Source organism: Monodon monoceros, unplaced genomic scaffold (assembly GCF_005190385.1).
Source record: "Monodon monoceros isolate NGI ecotype Baffin Bay Population unplaced genomic scaffold, NGI_Narwhal_1 Super_Scaffold_4, whole genome shotgun sequence".
Taxonomy (NCBI): domain Eukaryota; kingdom Metazoa; phylum Chordata; class Mammalia; order Artiodactyla; family Monodontidae; genus Monodon; species Monodon monoceros.
Window position 1 is genome coordinate 43,743,070 of NW_021703781.1, and position 17,140 is coordinate 43,760,209.

The 17,140-nt window shown below is 39.1% G+C and overlaps 1 protein-coding gene across 8 annotated transcripts in view; it reads left to right on the forward strand.

Moving 5' to 3' along the window:
- A1CF (APOBEC1 complementation factor) overlaps positions 1-17,140 on the forward strand; it is a 77,865-nt gene that overhangs the window by 38,329 nt on the left and 22,396 nt on the right. For all 8 annotated transcript variants that reach the window (XM_029245407.1, XM_029245409.1, XM_029245411.1 and 5 more), the window contains 3 exons: positions 4,105-4,239; positions 6,009-6,139; positions 11,048-11,286. In XM_029245407.1, coding sequence (XP_029101240.1) covers positions 4,105-4,239; positions 6,009-6,139; positions 11,048-11,286 — 505 coding nt within the window. The remainder of the gene's footprint in view (positions 1-4,104; positions 4,240-6,008; positions 6,140-11,047; positions 11,287-17,140) is intronic.

Consider the following 17,140-nt stretch of genomic DNA (forward strand, 5'->3'; position numbering starts at 1 on the left):
TTAAGCAGAAAAGGAGTTTATTAAAAGGATGCTGGTTTACAGAAATTTTGAATTTAGAGAACTAGATTCAACAGTAAGCTTTTAGGGAAAAAAAAAGATATGTATATGTGTAACTGAATCACTTTGCTCTACGCCTGAAACTAATGCAACATTGTAAATCAACTATACTTTAATAATAAATTAAATTTAAATTTAAAAATGTTTTAAAGAGTAAGTTTTTAGGAATGAAACCCAAAACCACACCACAAACCTGGAATGATAAGAAAATGTATCCAAGGAGGAGTCAACACTAATGTTAGCACGTTGAAAATTTCTGCACCAGAACTCAATTTAACTTTATTATAACCATTACTGTCCTAGTTGCAAGGGACACTAGAAAAGCAAGTATCTGCTATTTTTAACTCCTATAGGAAAAAGGCAGTTTTGCCCAGATTTCCCAGATGTATTAAAAGATCAGATGCCAGGTGGCCCAAATTAACTCCGTCCACTTGTCTTTCACGCTAAGATTTATTGCTTAGAATCATTTACTAAAGGTTGAGAGGTTTTATCCAAGGTCAAGAAGATGGCATATAAAATTTCTTAAAGACTCTATGGTTCCTTCATGAAAGGTTTAAAATATCTGCAACAGAAGGGACTTCCAAATACTTACTGGGTAGGCTCAGTATCCAGTATTTACATTAAAGCCACTGGATTTATAGTCAGAATGAGGTCTTTCATTTTTAAATTTACACAGTTGAAGGTCTTCACCTATTTATGTGTGATTTGAGAGAATAAATGGTTTCCAAGTCTTTGGAAAAATAAAAGATCCCAGAGTTCAATGAACAAACATTCATGGAAAACAAAAACCTATATTTTCTCTCTCTGAATGACTAATACATTTGTGCTGCTGGAGGAATTCATCTCACAAGAAGGACATCAGCCAGGAGAGGAAAGAGCAGCTATAACTAGGCTTTATCTATTTTAAACTCCTCAACTATAAAAATACTGCCTAAAATACCAGCAATCCAGCTCCCAACTGTCCTTTCCGAGTAACGGACAGCTATTTCAACCCCATGACTAATGCCCAGCGCCTGTCTTAAAGTGGCCTGGACCTCCACCACTGGTGCATTCCCAGCCCAGTGGGTGGCTCATAGGGCAAATCTCCCCCAGTGCTTGAACTTCACCAGTCAGACTCTTGGTGATCCCCCAAAATACTCTTGGTGAATTTATTTCAATTGTTTACAGAAACAACAGAATTAATCATCTCTCCTACCCAATCATTTTGGCTTATAAGCAGATGAATTCTCCTATATACGTGACATGCACGAAATAGTTTGTGACATTTTTTTTTTAACAATTATAGCAAGAAAGTTGAGGGGAAAATTCTAAAGGTCAATCTGCTGGTTGCCTATTTATTTTCAAGCTATCAGACAGAGCTTGTCAAATGAGAAATTCTGGAATAACCATTTCACTATGATGCGATGAAAGTTTGGTTTCCTCAGCATGAATAGTAAAAATACTGCCAAGTTTATACTAAATTTATTCCAATAATCCATTGAATAGTATATCTCCAGACATTTAAGAAATACAGAAATGGCCTCAGAGGGAACAGCATAAACCAAATGGTGACAGTCGACCCAAAGAAGTAGATTGTAGTATGGCAATAGAAATACACCTCTCTGTAAGCAATAGGTATGAGATAATGTTCTTCCCTAAAATTTGTGTAGCAAAACGATTGGAAATTGGAAAGGATTTTAAATGCAGCAGAGAATTTTCAATTCAGTGGCATGATAATTTTTTCATAAATAAGTACTTAAATGTGTGAATCTGTTATAAGTGATTAGGCTACCACATAACAAAGCAAAATGTAGTAGGGATTAAGCTGATGGCCTTTGAAATGAGACTGCCTGGCTTCAAATCCTGACTTTTCCACTCCCCAGCCACATGATCTTGGCAAATTACTTCATCTCTGTGGGCTTAACTGTCTTCTGTGAGGTCCGGATAGTAATAGCCCTTAACCCATGATATTGAGAATTAGAGCAGTGCTGTCATATACGAAGTGTTATACAGGTATTTGTTAAGTAAGAAAACTTTAAATATGTCTCTGAAAATATGATTCATTTTTTTAGGAAATTCTTGGTTGAGATATGCTCATTGAATTCTTACGTTTTGTTTTGTTTTGTTTCCTGTAAGTATAAAACATTTTATTTCTCAGATTTTTCAGTGACAGTTTTTCTACTGGATAATCCTGCAAGAATATAGGGGAAGAAAAAAATACAAGAACTCTTGAGGCAAACATTTCAACGTTTAGTAAAATGAAAAGCACCTACTTGCTTGAAGCAAAAAGTAATCAAGGCAATGTAGAACACCCATTTGACATCTTTTTAACTTAAGGCAACATGATTAAATTAGTAGGAATTTTTTAAATGATTGCAATAACAGACATCATTTAAATACTTAAATACTGTGATCCAAAAAGCCTTTGTACTACCACTTATAAAATAACTGAGGAAGTCTCAAGTTAGTATATATAAAGATTTAACAGTGAAACTAGAAGCTGGTTTACTTTGATTCTTTTTTTGACAAACAACTATCGTGAAAAACAATGTCTTTAAATAACTAACATGTCTTTTGAAAATATACACAGAAAAATATTTGGAAAGGCAGATAAACTTAACAGTAACTATTTCTACAGATGGATAGGGTGATGCGTTGGGGAATTTTTCTTTTTACTTTATACATTACTAGGTTTTATCCAACATCATTTTACGGTATAAAAGTTTTTTAAAGTAGTAATTGTAGAAGTTAGCAATAATACTGATATTTGGTCTTTTATGTTTTCCTTTCTCCAACAATCACTTAAAGTATAACAAAGAGCTTTGGCTATACCTAAGTGGAAAGTAAATTTATTCTTCTCCAGCAAATGAATTATTTCAGCTCAATAATAGTGGATTAGGCCTATCTTTTACTTTGGGGCCCCTGAAGTTATGTTTAGGTCATTAACCTTCAGAAAAATACAGACAGCAGGGCAGACAAGCATCAGTGCTACTCCTCCCCCAAAAGGACAAAAGGACATTGAATTTACCAAGGATTTTTTAGAACAAAGGAAAAAAAAAAAAAAATAGAAGCTAATGCTACAGTATTTGGACTGAGAACAGCATTGTTCTCCACAAAGAGATGCAACATTAGTAAACACCTTTCACCATCTTGTCAGCTTTGAAGACAGATTTAAGTGCCTTACTGGTTACCCCCAAAATTAGCCAGTCCGCTCTTTCAAATGTTAACCTTCATGATGTTTCTATTTAGGGGCCTACATTGCCTTGCTCAGTGCATGAAACAGCCTCAATCCAGGGAGGCAAGAAGAGAATTAATAGCTATCGAATATATATCACATGCCAAGACCTGTGCCATGCATATTTGATACATTATCTCCTTTAATCAAAAGCGGATAGTATCTCCACTTAATATATGAGAAACACTGAGGTTTGGGGAAGTAAAGCAATTTGCCCAATGCCCCACAGCTAGTGGGTCATGGAGCCAAGTAGTTCAGGTCCAGAACCTCATAGACTTCAATATTAAATCAGAACCCCAGATTCAAATTATAATCATATCCTTTGACAATCAGGCATTGGTGAGTCTGAATGGCAAAATAATAACAAACCAAAAAAATAACCCTTTATATTTGTCCAGCACTTTATAAGTTTTCACAGTGCTTATCTGGAGCAAGTCGCTGAAGCAAGAGCACGGTGTTGAAATTCACACAAAAGAGGGACTTCCCTGGTGGTCCAGGGGATAAGACTGCGTCCGCACTCCCAATGCAGGGGGCCTGGGTTCAATCCCAGCTCAGGGAATTCGACCTCACATGCATGCCACAACTAAGAGTTCACATACTGCAACTAAAGATCCCATGTGCCACAACTAAGCCCCAGTGCAGCCAAATAAATATTTTTTTAAAAAATTCATACAAAAGAGACGTCCATTTTTATCCTCTGACCAGTCCACTACTATTACTTGTCAATAAGTATCTTCCTTATTGAGAAATGATTTTGAAAATAGTTGAGGAACTCAAACTAAAGATTGTATTGCTTTCTTCTCTCCCTCCTACAATCCACATGGGATTTGCAGGAAAATGGACAAAGAAAATATGGTGGTCCCCCGCCTGGCTGGGATGCTGCACCCCCAGAAAGGGGCTGTGAAATTTTTATTGGAAAACTTCCCCGAGACCTTTTTGAAGATGAACTTATACCATTATGTGAAAAAGTGAGTCTAAAGATGTTTTTTTTTTAACCTTTCAAGGAAAAAAATACTACTCTCTTCACCTTGCTTTCACTCTCATTCTTCTTGGTCAGTGATGGTTTCTTTTCCAATTACCATTCCTCAATCATGGACAAAGTTAAAACCTTCCCAGCTGTTAGTAACTGGCCCCTAATTATCACTGCCTTGACTCAGCTGTCCTGTTACTGACAGCTGAAACTACCATTGCTGATGACTTTTTAATCTATATTTCAATCCCCCATCTCCACTAGCATAGCCATCTTACTGCAAACTCAACAGGTCTATCAATCTAGAATAACACCACAACAACCTGTCTAAGATAAGATATTGCTTCAACTTTGAAATGTTAATATGGTTTTATAAAGTGTAAGATTTTCACATTAAAAAATATGTATGTCATGGCTCAACCGTGTCCCCATACATATTGATCGAGAATGAAATTTCCTTCTACAAATTTGAATGCAATCAACAAGATTAATAACATGGTTTTTCAAAGTCACTATATAATTAAGGAATAAATTTCCTCAGTTTGAATTCCAAATGATGTTTTGCTACTAAACCCAAAGTTAAAGCAAAAATACAAAATTAACATTTTCGATAATTTACCAAATGGTGTTTAAAATTCCTAGAAAATTTAATGAGAGTTTAGCTATTTCTTTTCCTAAATGCCAAAATCAGTTGTGTGTGTGTGTGTGTGTGTGTGTGTGTGTAGTTCAGCTCATTTTCAGAACTACTCTTAATTTTATACAAACAACGTCACTTGGCACGTGCATAAATTACAAGGACTTAATCCTATAAGAATCTTATATACTGAACATGAAAATGAGCACCAAGAAACATTTGAAATGAAGAGATGAAACATGCTTGAACTCTTTCCTAATGAGCCCAGAAAAAAATAGGTGTCCATCACTGAGTACCGGGGGGTGGCGTGGGGCTGACATCATAGAAGTAGCTTAATGATGCCTCTTCTCCCCACGCGTGTCCCTCACGTCTGTGTGGGCCACCCGTCTTACAGCAGCCAGCAATAATGAATTACTGTGTCTGGATTATAGAGAACAGTTGGGGTAGCAGGAGGGAATAGTATATAAGCAAAGCAGAGGAGTTCCAGTGAGAGGGATAGAGTACACATGAGTACCATGGAGGTGCTGGCCCTGGATCAGTTGTGTTAAGGCTAGCATTTACCTTCAGCCTACAGGTGGAGAAAACAGGGCTCCCAGGACCATCTTCTGAAACACACCTTCTGTGTTCACCTTTATATCATGGTAGGTGGAAAAGATAGCTAAGAAGTCAGTTTCACAAGGCTCCAAATGAGTGTTCTTGGTTTTGGTTTTAAACATCACTGGTGAGTCTGACCAAGTAAAGATAAAAACTATGGAGGCCTCAGAGGCCAACGTAAAGGGCAAGGACAAATCTATCAAGAAATTGTACTCCTGATGACAAATGTGTTTTCCGGTCCCTAAGATGTCGTATAAATCCCCAGATAATTGTGTGATGAAAGGTCACTTGCTCTGCCAAAAATATACATTCTGGCAACTCCGGCTGAAATGCCACTTGTACGTGTTTTCTTTATTTATCCTGACTTTGCCCATGAGTCAGATAACAGATCTGAACCCAGCATGAAAACATGCAAACTATTACACATGGGATGCAAATGCCAACACGGCAGAGACTTCAGAAAATGTTGTGTATGCGTGTGTGTGTTTTCATTTGGAAGTACAAATGTATAAATATGAATTCTCTCTTATTACTTGTAGATTGGTAAAATTTATGAAATGAGAATGATGATGGATTTTAATGGCAACAATAGAGGATATGCATTTGTAACATTCTCAAATAAACAAGAAGCCAAGAATGCAATCAAGCAACTTAATAATTATGAAATTAGGTAAGACCCATCTTTTCTAGATTAAAAGTGAATCAGACAATGTACCTTTATCTGTTCTTCCATCAAGTTTATCTAATATAGTATATGCAAAATATAGCCAAAATCAGAAATAAAAGGTTAGTTCTTTTTCTTGGAAATCAATTTAATGAAATGTTTATTTAACCATCACTATGTAAGGTGCCAGACTAAGTTCTGTGAAATGTTCAAAGAAGCAAAATTCATTGATTTATCCATTTCAAAAATATGTGCTGGACACTGTTGAAAATATTAGAAGTATCAAGGTACACTTTCCTACTCTCATAGTGAGCAATCGGATGTATAAGATTTAAAAGAGTTTGAAAAAAATAAAAACCAGGAAATGGGGTAAAGTTGTATGAGGAGGTTGCTACTCTAACTTGATGTATTTAAGAAAATACTCTTCCGGAAAGTAAAATTTGATCTGAGACTTGAATGAAAAGAATCTGCCATGACAGTCAGACCTGAAGGAAAATCCTTTCAGAGAAAGAACGAACAGCAAGTGCAAAGGTCTCAAAATGAGAATAAGCATGATGTGTTAAAGGAACAGAAAGAAAGCCAACCTTCGGAACAGAGTAAAGAGAGGAGGGTTGAAGGCAATACAGTTGGGGAGTCTTATATTTCATCATTAAGAATTCGGATTTTATTCTAAAAAAAAGGGGAAATTACAGGAGGTTTTAATTAGATTCATGCTTTTTTACAACATTCCATTCCTCTGACTACTAAGTGAAGAAAGGACTGTGGCAGGGTAAGGACTGAAAGAGGGAAGGCAGTTCAAAGGCCGCTGCTGTGTCTAGAACTAGACGGGAAACGGTGGTGCTTGCATAAGGGGTTAGTGGTAAAGGTGGTAAAAAGTCAGATGTGTGATATATTTTGGAGGTTGAATAGACAAGACTGGCTAAATATTGGATTTAGAGTGTGAGTGGATTTATAATTCAGGGAGGAAAATTAGGAGTTTGGTCCAAGTATGTGTGGATGTGATAGTGTCATAGAGATGGAAAAGGCTGGGAGAATAACAGGAAAACATGAAGAGCTCTGTTTGGGACAATTTACATTTGAGATGCACATTAGACGTCCCAGGGGAGTTGCTGAGGAGGTGATTGTATGATATTGGAGTCAGGAGAATGGTCACGATTGGAACGTAAATTTGGGGGTCAGCCAAATATAGGCAATATTTGAAACCATGGGATTAGCACAGGGTTCCAGGACATAACCGACTCTATACAATCAATAACTGATTTTATAAATTGACAATACATGAAATTATCTACATTCTAAAATCTAAACCAGAGGGAACTGCCATAAATCCTTCTTAAGGAAGCCCAGGGCCACATGGAAGAAAGATTAGTGTGTTAGATGAAAAAGCAATAGCTTGGGGTCAGATGGGCCTCAGCTGAGTGTCAAAAAGTGACTTGACCTCTCTGAGCCTCAATTTCCTCATCTATAAAGTAGGAATAATAATACTTATTTCATAGGTTTATTATGGGGATGTTATCAAGATTTCAATATGTTTAGCTTGGTGTTTGGAACATATTAATACATCAATAAGTGATAGAACTCTTACGTATTAGCACATTCATTAATTCCAAGACGCAGCCTTTCACCTATATTTTCTTCCTGTAACAAAGATGCACTTTAAAACTGAGGAAATCTTAAATTTAATGAATACAGAGAGTAGATTTCCTGTCATTAGTTTTCTCTCACTTCCTAGAGGTTCAAAATAAGTCCTGCATTATCCTTGTAATTCTGTAGTCAGTCAACTACTGGGTCATTTTTCTTAAACCCCTTAGCCATGAAAAGATTGATTGGACTTGGCAACTACTAGTAGCCTAGTCATTCAGTACCAGGATTGGATTCTGGAACAGATTCTTGGAAAAAACATAAAGGAGGCTCCCCTTCCACACATGCCACCATGGATCCAAAAGAGCTCTGATATACGGAAAATTTTTTGGTATGAGAATCAGGAGACCAGAGGGTCTAGCCCAGGTTCCTTTGGACAAATCCTTTGACCTCTTTCAGCATCCGTTTTATATTATCACCTGATCACACAGAGTTATTCCGAGCATCCATCATATGAAATAATATATACTGTTATTTTAGAAAGGGCTATAAAAAGCTATATTAAGATATATTAGTGATGTTTTCAGGAATTAGAAGATTCTCCATTCCTTGGTCTTTCATAGAAACCAAACATCTTAATAGCAAAGGTTATTCTCAAAATAGCTTTTAAGTTGAGATGGATGTAGAATTGTTTCTGTAGGGAATCAACAAAGTTCGCTGAATCTACTTAATACATTGTTACACACTGGAGCCTGTCAAGACTTTCTGAAAATAGATGGGGTATGAACAATGAACACAAGCCATTAAAAAGTAACAGTATCCTCTCTGTGAATTTCAATGTCTTCATCTATAAAATAGAGACAAAAATATACCTACCTCATGGAGGGGATTAGGAAAAATAAAGGAGATAACGCATGTAAAGCTCAGTGCCTGACATATCAGATGCTCTATAAATGTTTACTGATGGTTATGATGATGGCAGGAGGGTGCAGAAAAGGAAGAGGAAAAATATGACAAAGCATTTGGAAAGAGAAAGTTGGTGGCCAAAATTCCAGTTAAAGTTCAGGTTGGATGCCAGAAGCAAGGTGAAGGCACAGAGTGACTTTGGATTTTAATGAGTAGGATAAATGGAATGTGAAATAGCAGAATAGACACCCCAGGGCCAACCTCACCTACTTCCACTCTGCCTTGGATGTTGTCAGAGAGAGAACCTTTCTTGTAGAGAAGAGATTTGTTTGTTACCTCTTCTTGTTACAAACCTTTGGTTTGTTTTTAGCCACTGTCTCTGAGGGGATAGATAAGGTTCTTAGCTGGAAAAGACCCACAGGTGTCATCCTCCTCGTCATCAAATATCCACTGAGCATCGTCTAAATGCCTGGCTTCTGGCGACATTAAAGTCATGCCCTCAGCTTCTGAGAGAGAGTTTTTCGTCTCCAAGCAATTCTGGGATTTGCTGACAAATCACATAGATTTAAAAACAGGATATGGAGGCTCCAGGCTCCCCCTACTGGTAACTGACCGGCCCCCAAATGATCAAAAATATAAATTTCTAAATAAATAGTATCTTGGAACAAAAGGTTTAAGTTAAAAAAGAAAAAAAAAAAAACCCTGAACACTTTATCGACCCTTCCCTCCCCCCAGAAAAAACACATTGTTAGGACAATGTTCAACAAACGGAGATGGACCTGTTACATATCTGATATGCGGTCCTTGGTTCTTCAACAAAGCACAGAAGACAACTGGGACAGGGTGCAACCTGGGTGAGAACACCTGCCACACAGCTGAGAGCCACTAGTTCCGAGAAATCAGAGCAATCTCCCACTCACCTGGCTGAGCACTTCTTATTCAGGAGGAATGGGTGGTTTCCGTTAAGCAAACTTTACCCATTTTTAATAACTTTGAGTTATTACAAAAGTCACATGGCCTAATACACAACACACAAAAACAGCCAAAAAACAGTAATAAAAGTTCAAACCATTCCTTCATTACCCATTGCCTAAAGAGAATCACCATGTTGAATTTTTAGTCTTTCCAGATTTTCTGTAGTTTTAATCAAAATGGCTTTCTCATATACTCATTTTACATTTTTTTTAACCCAGCAGCATAGTGCCAACTGGTATTTTCAACCATCAAATACTCTCCTACGTTACTATGTTTATTCTCCTATGTTACTATGTTTATTGACCACAGAGCATCCTATGTTATGAACGCTCATCTTTTATACACCAGTGCATCCCAGCCAGGAGCAATATTGTCCCCCTAAGGGACATAGAGAAAGATGAAGAGGCATTCTTGGATGACCTAACAGGTGGCACTTGGCATTTAGTGGTCAAGAACCAGGGATGACAAACATACCACGGTATACAATGAGGAAATGTCCAGCCCCAGAGTCAGTCACCTCAGCTGAGATACATTAAACCAGTCCTGCACGATGGACTATTTTGCTCATTTCCAATTTGGGAGCTATTGTAAATAGTAGCAGTGAATAACCTTACACAAAAATGCTGATGCTCATCTTTATTTCTAAGGACACTCCCCTAGAGGGGCATTATTTGGCCAAAGGTTACGCACACTTAAGACTTTCGATACATTTTCCCACATGTCCCCCAGAAAAGCTGAACCAACCTACACCTTGCCAACGAAGGTATCCACCAACTGGCTGATAAGCAACACTGCACAGTGGAAGAAACAGGGATTAAACTGAATCCAGAGGCCAATTTTAACTCTCAAAATCCACAAAATCTTAAGCAAGTCACTTAATATCTTGGAGTCTCAAGCTCTTCAACTGTAAAATGGAAACAATACCTATTCTGCCCATCTCACGGGCTCCTTGTGTCGGCCAAATAATATGTGAAACTCTGTTCTGTATAAGGGACTATCTTTAATAATGATCATGTCAGAATAGTTTCTCTATTTGGTTGGAAAAAAAGGGAGCACCAGGGGTTGCAACCTCAGATACCTCCAGGGCAGGATACAAGAGTACATTGAGCCAGGTGTAAAGACCTCAGGATTGATGATGTATTAGGGAGTGTCGAGGATTCACAATAACTAGTGAATCTACATATACTCTAAAGACAGCAGACGCAACTCAGTTTCAACTATTTTTTTTCTTTAAAAATGCAGAACCAAGGTTGACAGAACTTCCAGTTTCTCAAAAGCAGCTACCACTTTCCAAAACCAGTTTAAACACTAAGACGACCAAACGTTCCATATCCACAGGCCATATCAGGTCCCGGCCTGATATTTTCAATTTCAATATATATTTTCATTTGCCGTCTTAAACCTTAATCAAGCAAGGACTCTCCCCAATCAAAATTCCTGCTGTTTTCGCAGAAATGGGCGTCTGTTAGGGGTTTGTGCCAGCGTGGACAACTGCCGATTATTTGTTGGGGGAATCCCAAAAACCAAAAAGAGAGAAGAAATCTTATCAGAGATGAAAAAGGTCACCGAAGGAGTTGTGGATGTCATTGTATACCCAAGTGCTGCCGATAAAACCAAAAACCGGGGCTTTGCTTTCGTGGAGTATGAGAATCATCGGGCAGCTGCCATGGCCCGGAGGAAGCTTCTGCCAGGTTAGGACCCCTCCTCAAAGAGGAGACTTCTCCACTCCGTCCTGCCTGCCTCAGGCTGCTGTGCTCCTTAGCAAAGGAAACAGAAGCCTGTTGTTCGTTTTTTTTTGCTCTTTATCTCTGGTTATGTTACATTTTTTAAACTCTCGGTCTTTCTTAGTTATCTCACAGTTGATTTAGTTCCCTGAAGTTTTCACAGATTGGGTTCTGAAAACTATTCACTTCGTGCATTAAATCCAATGTATATTGCACAGGAGAAATCCAGAACTTGAAGTTATAGCAACCCCATACTGAATCTTTAAACTGAAGAATCTCCTTAAAAGTAAATTTACCAGTCAACAGTTATCTTTGTATATAGTTTTTGTTATCAGGCTTATTAGAAATAGGGTATATGTTATCCATTATAATGTAGAAATAATAAATATGCAAGTGATACATTATCCCAATGACAATTAAAATGACGTGTTTTTTTTTGTTTTTTTGTTTTTTTTTTGCGGTACGCCGGCCTCTCACTGCTGCGGCCTCTCCCGTTGCGGAGCGCAGGCTCCTGATGCGCAGGCTCCGGACGCGCAGGCTCAGCAGCCATGGCCCACGAGCCCAGCCGCTCCGCGGCACGTGGGATCCTCCCGGACCGGGGCAGGAACCCATGTCCCCTGCATCGTCAGGCAGACTCCCAACCACTGCGCCACCAGGGAAGCCCAAAATGACGTACTTTTATTATAACTCCCTAGTGTCTAATAATTTGTCTAATTTTAGGTAATAGAAATAATAGCTTTCCATAGAGAGACACCTTAGTTAGATGCTTCAACCACGAGGTAGGTCCTATTTGGTCAACAGCCATAGATTCCTGGGTTTAGAAGACTCCACCAAGACACTGCCCCACTAAGATCAACTTAGGAAAAATTGTTGAAAGTCCTGTGCTTGTTATAAAATATTTCCCAAACTTACACAAAGGTATTAAAATGAATATTAAAATGATAAGTATGTCAAGAATGGCATATTGAACACACTGGAATCAAGGATTCTCTTAAGCACTCTGGAAGTCACCAGAATCTAAAACAAAGCAAAACAGCAGCAAAAACACCTACATTTATTTTTATTGTTTTAAATAAAACCAATAGGATTAGCCCTCCAAAAATTTTCAAAATTGAAAGATGGCTTCTGAGCTTGGGGAATATGTTTTAATAATATTTTCATCAAGGCAGCTTAAAGTGAAAAAATTTGAGATATCCCCCAAAATGGCTCAATCTATTGAGAAGTGGACATTTTTTAGATTCAATATTATTAATATATTTTATACATGTGTAATAGTATTGCTATAAAACATAGGAAAGAGAAATTTTGCAAAGACTAGGGAAGATGAAATCAATATTTAAAATTTTGACAGTAAAAATGTCTTGATCTGAGGTGGATATTTTTAATGGGGAAGCTTCCATTCACTACTTCTTCGCTACCCAGTGGTCAAGTCGCCTGACTCACAGGTGCATAGAATCACTAGAACTCCCCACGCTGCTTACCTAGCCTCTCAGTAACCTGAACTTAATATTTTGCTGTCCTCTTCAACATCAACAATTCTGCTTTCGAAAAGTGCCTCCTATCCATCTTCTTCTCAGGCCATCACTGTAGGCTAAACACATATATTCCCAACCTTGGATTATTTTTTTTCAATGTCTCCTAAGTATTCTCCCAGCTCTACTTTCTCTTTGATGCCCCCCAGCCCCCCACCTCCCCCACCTACTCCATCCTAAACATTACCACCAGAGTAGTATTCCTAAAATAACATATCATCCTTTCCGCAAGTTCTTCCAAATAGTAGGAATTCAATCTCTCCTTGTTAAGAGGCTGAATGATGTCACTCACTCATTAGTTCAAAAATATTCACCAACTTGCTGCTGCATATGAGATAAAGCATAAACCTCTGAGCTCGTCATTCACGGCCTTTCACTCGGGGCCCCAGTTCTTTTCAAACATAATTTGGACCTTCTTTTTCACAATAAACACCCTCCTTTCTATCAGGACAAACTCAGTGTCTAGACAACACCATGCTCGTTTCTTGTATCCTTTATTTCGAAGGCTGTATCCCCTCCTAGAATGACCTGCCCCTCCCCGTCTCTACTGACTCACGGCATTTTTCAAAGCCCCAGCTTAGCCACCACTTCACTGAGAAACCAGCTTCCACTATTCCACCCCACGTTAATCATTTTCCTCCTTCATTACCTGTAAAAACAGATACGTACAACCATTTGGGGGATGGGGGAGGATGGCAGTGAAAGAGGGTCCAAAATGGGAGAAAGAGTTTTCAGCAGCCGGACAATCAGTGTTCCTACGGAATTAAAACTTCCCGTCAGCTTCCCTCCTTCAAAGAAAACAGCACATTGACCCACAGAAAGAGCTTCTCTTTACCTGAGTTGAACTGACTAGGCCGGGCAAGGCTGAGCAGCTGGGCGGCAAGAATTCTCAAGCACCGTGTTATGCTTCCACCCAAGATCCTGAGTTCTCCCTATGGATGCTCTGGCCAGGACGCAGCAATATATAGGCTGCCTCACTCTCCCCAGGCATTTTCTCATCCTCATCATGATGTGAGGCAGCCCCGCCCACTTTGCTTGTTGCCCTTTAAGTTGGCCTCAGCTGGTTGAGTTTCAGTCCGCTGGAGTTCAGTCAGATTGCCTCAGCAGCGGATTAACAAGAGGCGGTGAGTAAGCCAGCCAGAGCAAACTGCTTCCTTTCTGCCGAAGCCTGAGAGTAAAATCTATTACCCATTTGGACATCTACTTATGACCTCACCATAGATTAAGCAACAATACAGGATTTCAGTAATGGGCAGTCCTCTGGAGACCCCAGTTTGAATGGACAAGGAGAGCTTTAAGAAACGTGATAAGCGAGGACCACAAGAAGCTTTTCCTTCTTAATTGATCCAGACTTGAAGACAGAGAGAAAATTGTGCTCTAAAGTGGTATATTGCCTCCCACCACCTACCTCCTCCAACAGTGGAAGCTCCCTCTTGACATTGCATCTTTACTGAGGTGTACGTAGAACAAAGTTGATGCATCCAGTTCAGGCATTATCAAAGCATTCTAAGGATACTCTGAAAAAAAGTTCCAACAGTGGTTTGCAATCTTAACCTCCATCAGAATCACCTGGAGGGCTTGTTAAGGCATAGATTGCTGGGGCCCCCAACCCCAGAGTTCCTGATTCAGTAGGTATGGTATGGGGTCTGATCATTTGCATTTATAACAAGTTCCCAGGATGCAACTGCCCCTGAGACCACAAGTTTGAGATCTGATCATCTAAATCAAGGGTGGCCCATGGTGGGCTACAAATTTGAATCATCCGAAGACGTTTTTAAACAATACCAGTGACCAAATCAACCTCTAATCAATTGAATCTGCTTCTCTGGGGGGCGGCGTTGGAGCACTGATATTTTAAGTTTTCCAGATAATTCTGTTGTGTAGCCAAATTTTGTGATCCACTGCTAAATCTATCAGCTAATGACACTAGCCACTCACCTGCATGGGAAGTAAATAGCAACACCTGGGGAACCACTCAGTATGGAAACATTTATTGTGTCTACAATGTAATTTGCTTTCTTCTAAATGACAAAGTTCTAAAAAAAATCATACCTAATTTGAGTGAGTGACACTATTCACATTGGACACAAAGAATGCATATTCTGAGGAAAATATACATCCCAAAAAATAGATCAAAAATACTCAAGAGGAATGTACATTATTGAATTATCATTTAAAAGCGATAAATTAAGTCCCTTTTTTTAAAAGTTTTAAATAGGTGGGTTTTTAAAAATTTTTATTGCCGCATAGCTGCTTTACAATGTTGGGTTAGTTTCTGCTGTACAGCAAAGTGAATTAGCTATATGTATACATATATCCCCTCCTTTTTGGATTTCCTTCCCATTTAAATCACCACAGAGCACTGAGTAGAGTTCCCTGTGCTGTACAGTAGGTTCTCATTAGCTATCTATTTTACACATAGTAGTGTATATATGTCAATCCCAATCTCCCAGTTCATCCCACCCCCCTTTTCCCCGTTTTGTGTCCATACATTTGTGCTCTACGTCTATGTCTCTATTTCTGCTTTGCATATAGGTTCATCTGTAGCATTTTCCTAGCTTCCTCATATATGCGTTAATGCATCACCTTCTTTTGTCTTCACAACCCTGAGAAGCAGGTACTTTTATTAGCCCCATTTTACAGACGAGCAAACTGATGCTTAGAAAGGTTGTTTCCTAGCCAGGATCATTAATCTGATATTTGAACTTGTCTGACTTCAAAGCTCAAGTTCACAAATCACTTTCCAACACTGACTTTCACGGGGATGTTTATGGAAATCACTGCTCCCTGCACCTCCTCTCACTTCTATCCACTTTAACCTTTTCCACATCTTCAGGCCTGTGAATGACTTACCATGGTCCCAGTCTGGAAAGGCAAAAGCCAATAGGCTAGAACAGTGTTCTCAATTTTGGCTGAATTAACTGAGGTGCTTTTCAAAATCCTGAGGCCTAGACCACTTAAATCAGAATTGGAAAAGAGGGTCCAGAGGTCAGTGATGAGACGATTCCCAGGGGAAAATCAAAAGCACTGATTTGTAATATTTTTGGATTTCTATACTGTTAACGCTCCCACTGTGGCTCATTTCAAGCCACCAAGGTGACATCAATTGACTCACAAAATTCTGAAAATTTAACAGTCTATTCTTGCAGGTAGAAAGGACCTGAGTCCAGCACACACAGTGGAATCCATATTTTTGTAAGCTCTTCTACTATGGGGCCAAGATTGAGAACCACTGAGCTACAGAAACCAGAGTCACCTGGGAGCCTTAGGGTTTTGGGGATAAGACCCTTAGTAAAGTCTATGTAAAGCATAGAAAGGAAGGGAATGGAATAAAAAGGAAAGGAGATGTAGAAGGGGAGTGGAAAGGAGGGGGAAAAGAGTGATGGAGAAAACTATCGTCTGGGCTACAAGGCAGAACAAGGTAGCCAGCCAACTGGGATGGCAGGAGCCAGCCTCCCGCTAACTCACTGGGATTCGCTAACTCATTAGGACGCATCTATCCTTTGTTTGAGTTTTAGAATGTCAATGCCACAGATGCTTTCACTGACTGGTTTTTTGTTTGTTTGTTTGTTTTTTGCGGTACGCGGGGCTCTCACTGTTGTGGCCTCTCCCGTTGCGGAGCACAGGCTCCAGACGTGCAGGCTCAGTGGCCATGGCTCACGGGCCCAGCCGCTCGGCGGCATGTGGGATCTTCCCGGACCGGGGCACGAACCTGTGTCCCCTGCATGAGCAGGCGGACTCTCAACCACTGCACCACCAGGGAAGCCCCAACTGACTGTTTTTTAAGGAATAAAAAGATGCATTTTGATTAAAAATACTTGCCTCTTGTGTAATATTTAAACATTTCCAATCAAATTAAGAAATTGAGTTGACCCTCACCCTCCTCTCATCACTTCAACATGGATCTGTACTGTGTAGGGGTACAGGGGTTGAGTAACAAAAAACAAAAGGGAGCAGTGGAGAAGTGAAATAGATCTGGGTAAGGTATCCTCTCAAAAGCTCATTTCCTCTTCTGTAAAATTGGGAAAGTCATTCCCCTCCCCACAGAGTTACTATGACTGAGAGAATATGGGAAACACACAGTGGAGTGCAAGACACTCAATTAATTGCAGTTATATAGGAATATAAATATATATGTAGTCATGGATAACAGCTACCCTTTCAAGATGAGTTCAATTTCCCATCATAGACTCTTCATTGCTCTTTGTCTTAATTTGGAAAATAATAATAACTTTTTCTCCAGATTTCTGAGTTGTCTATGTTCTGACAAAGCGAGAATTAGGAGGGAA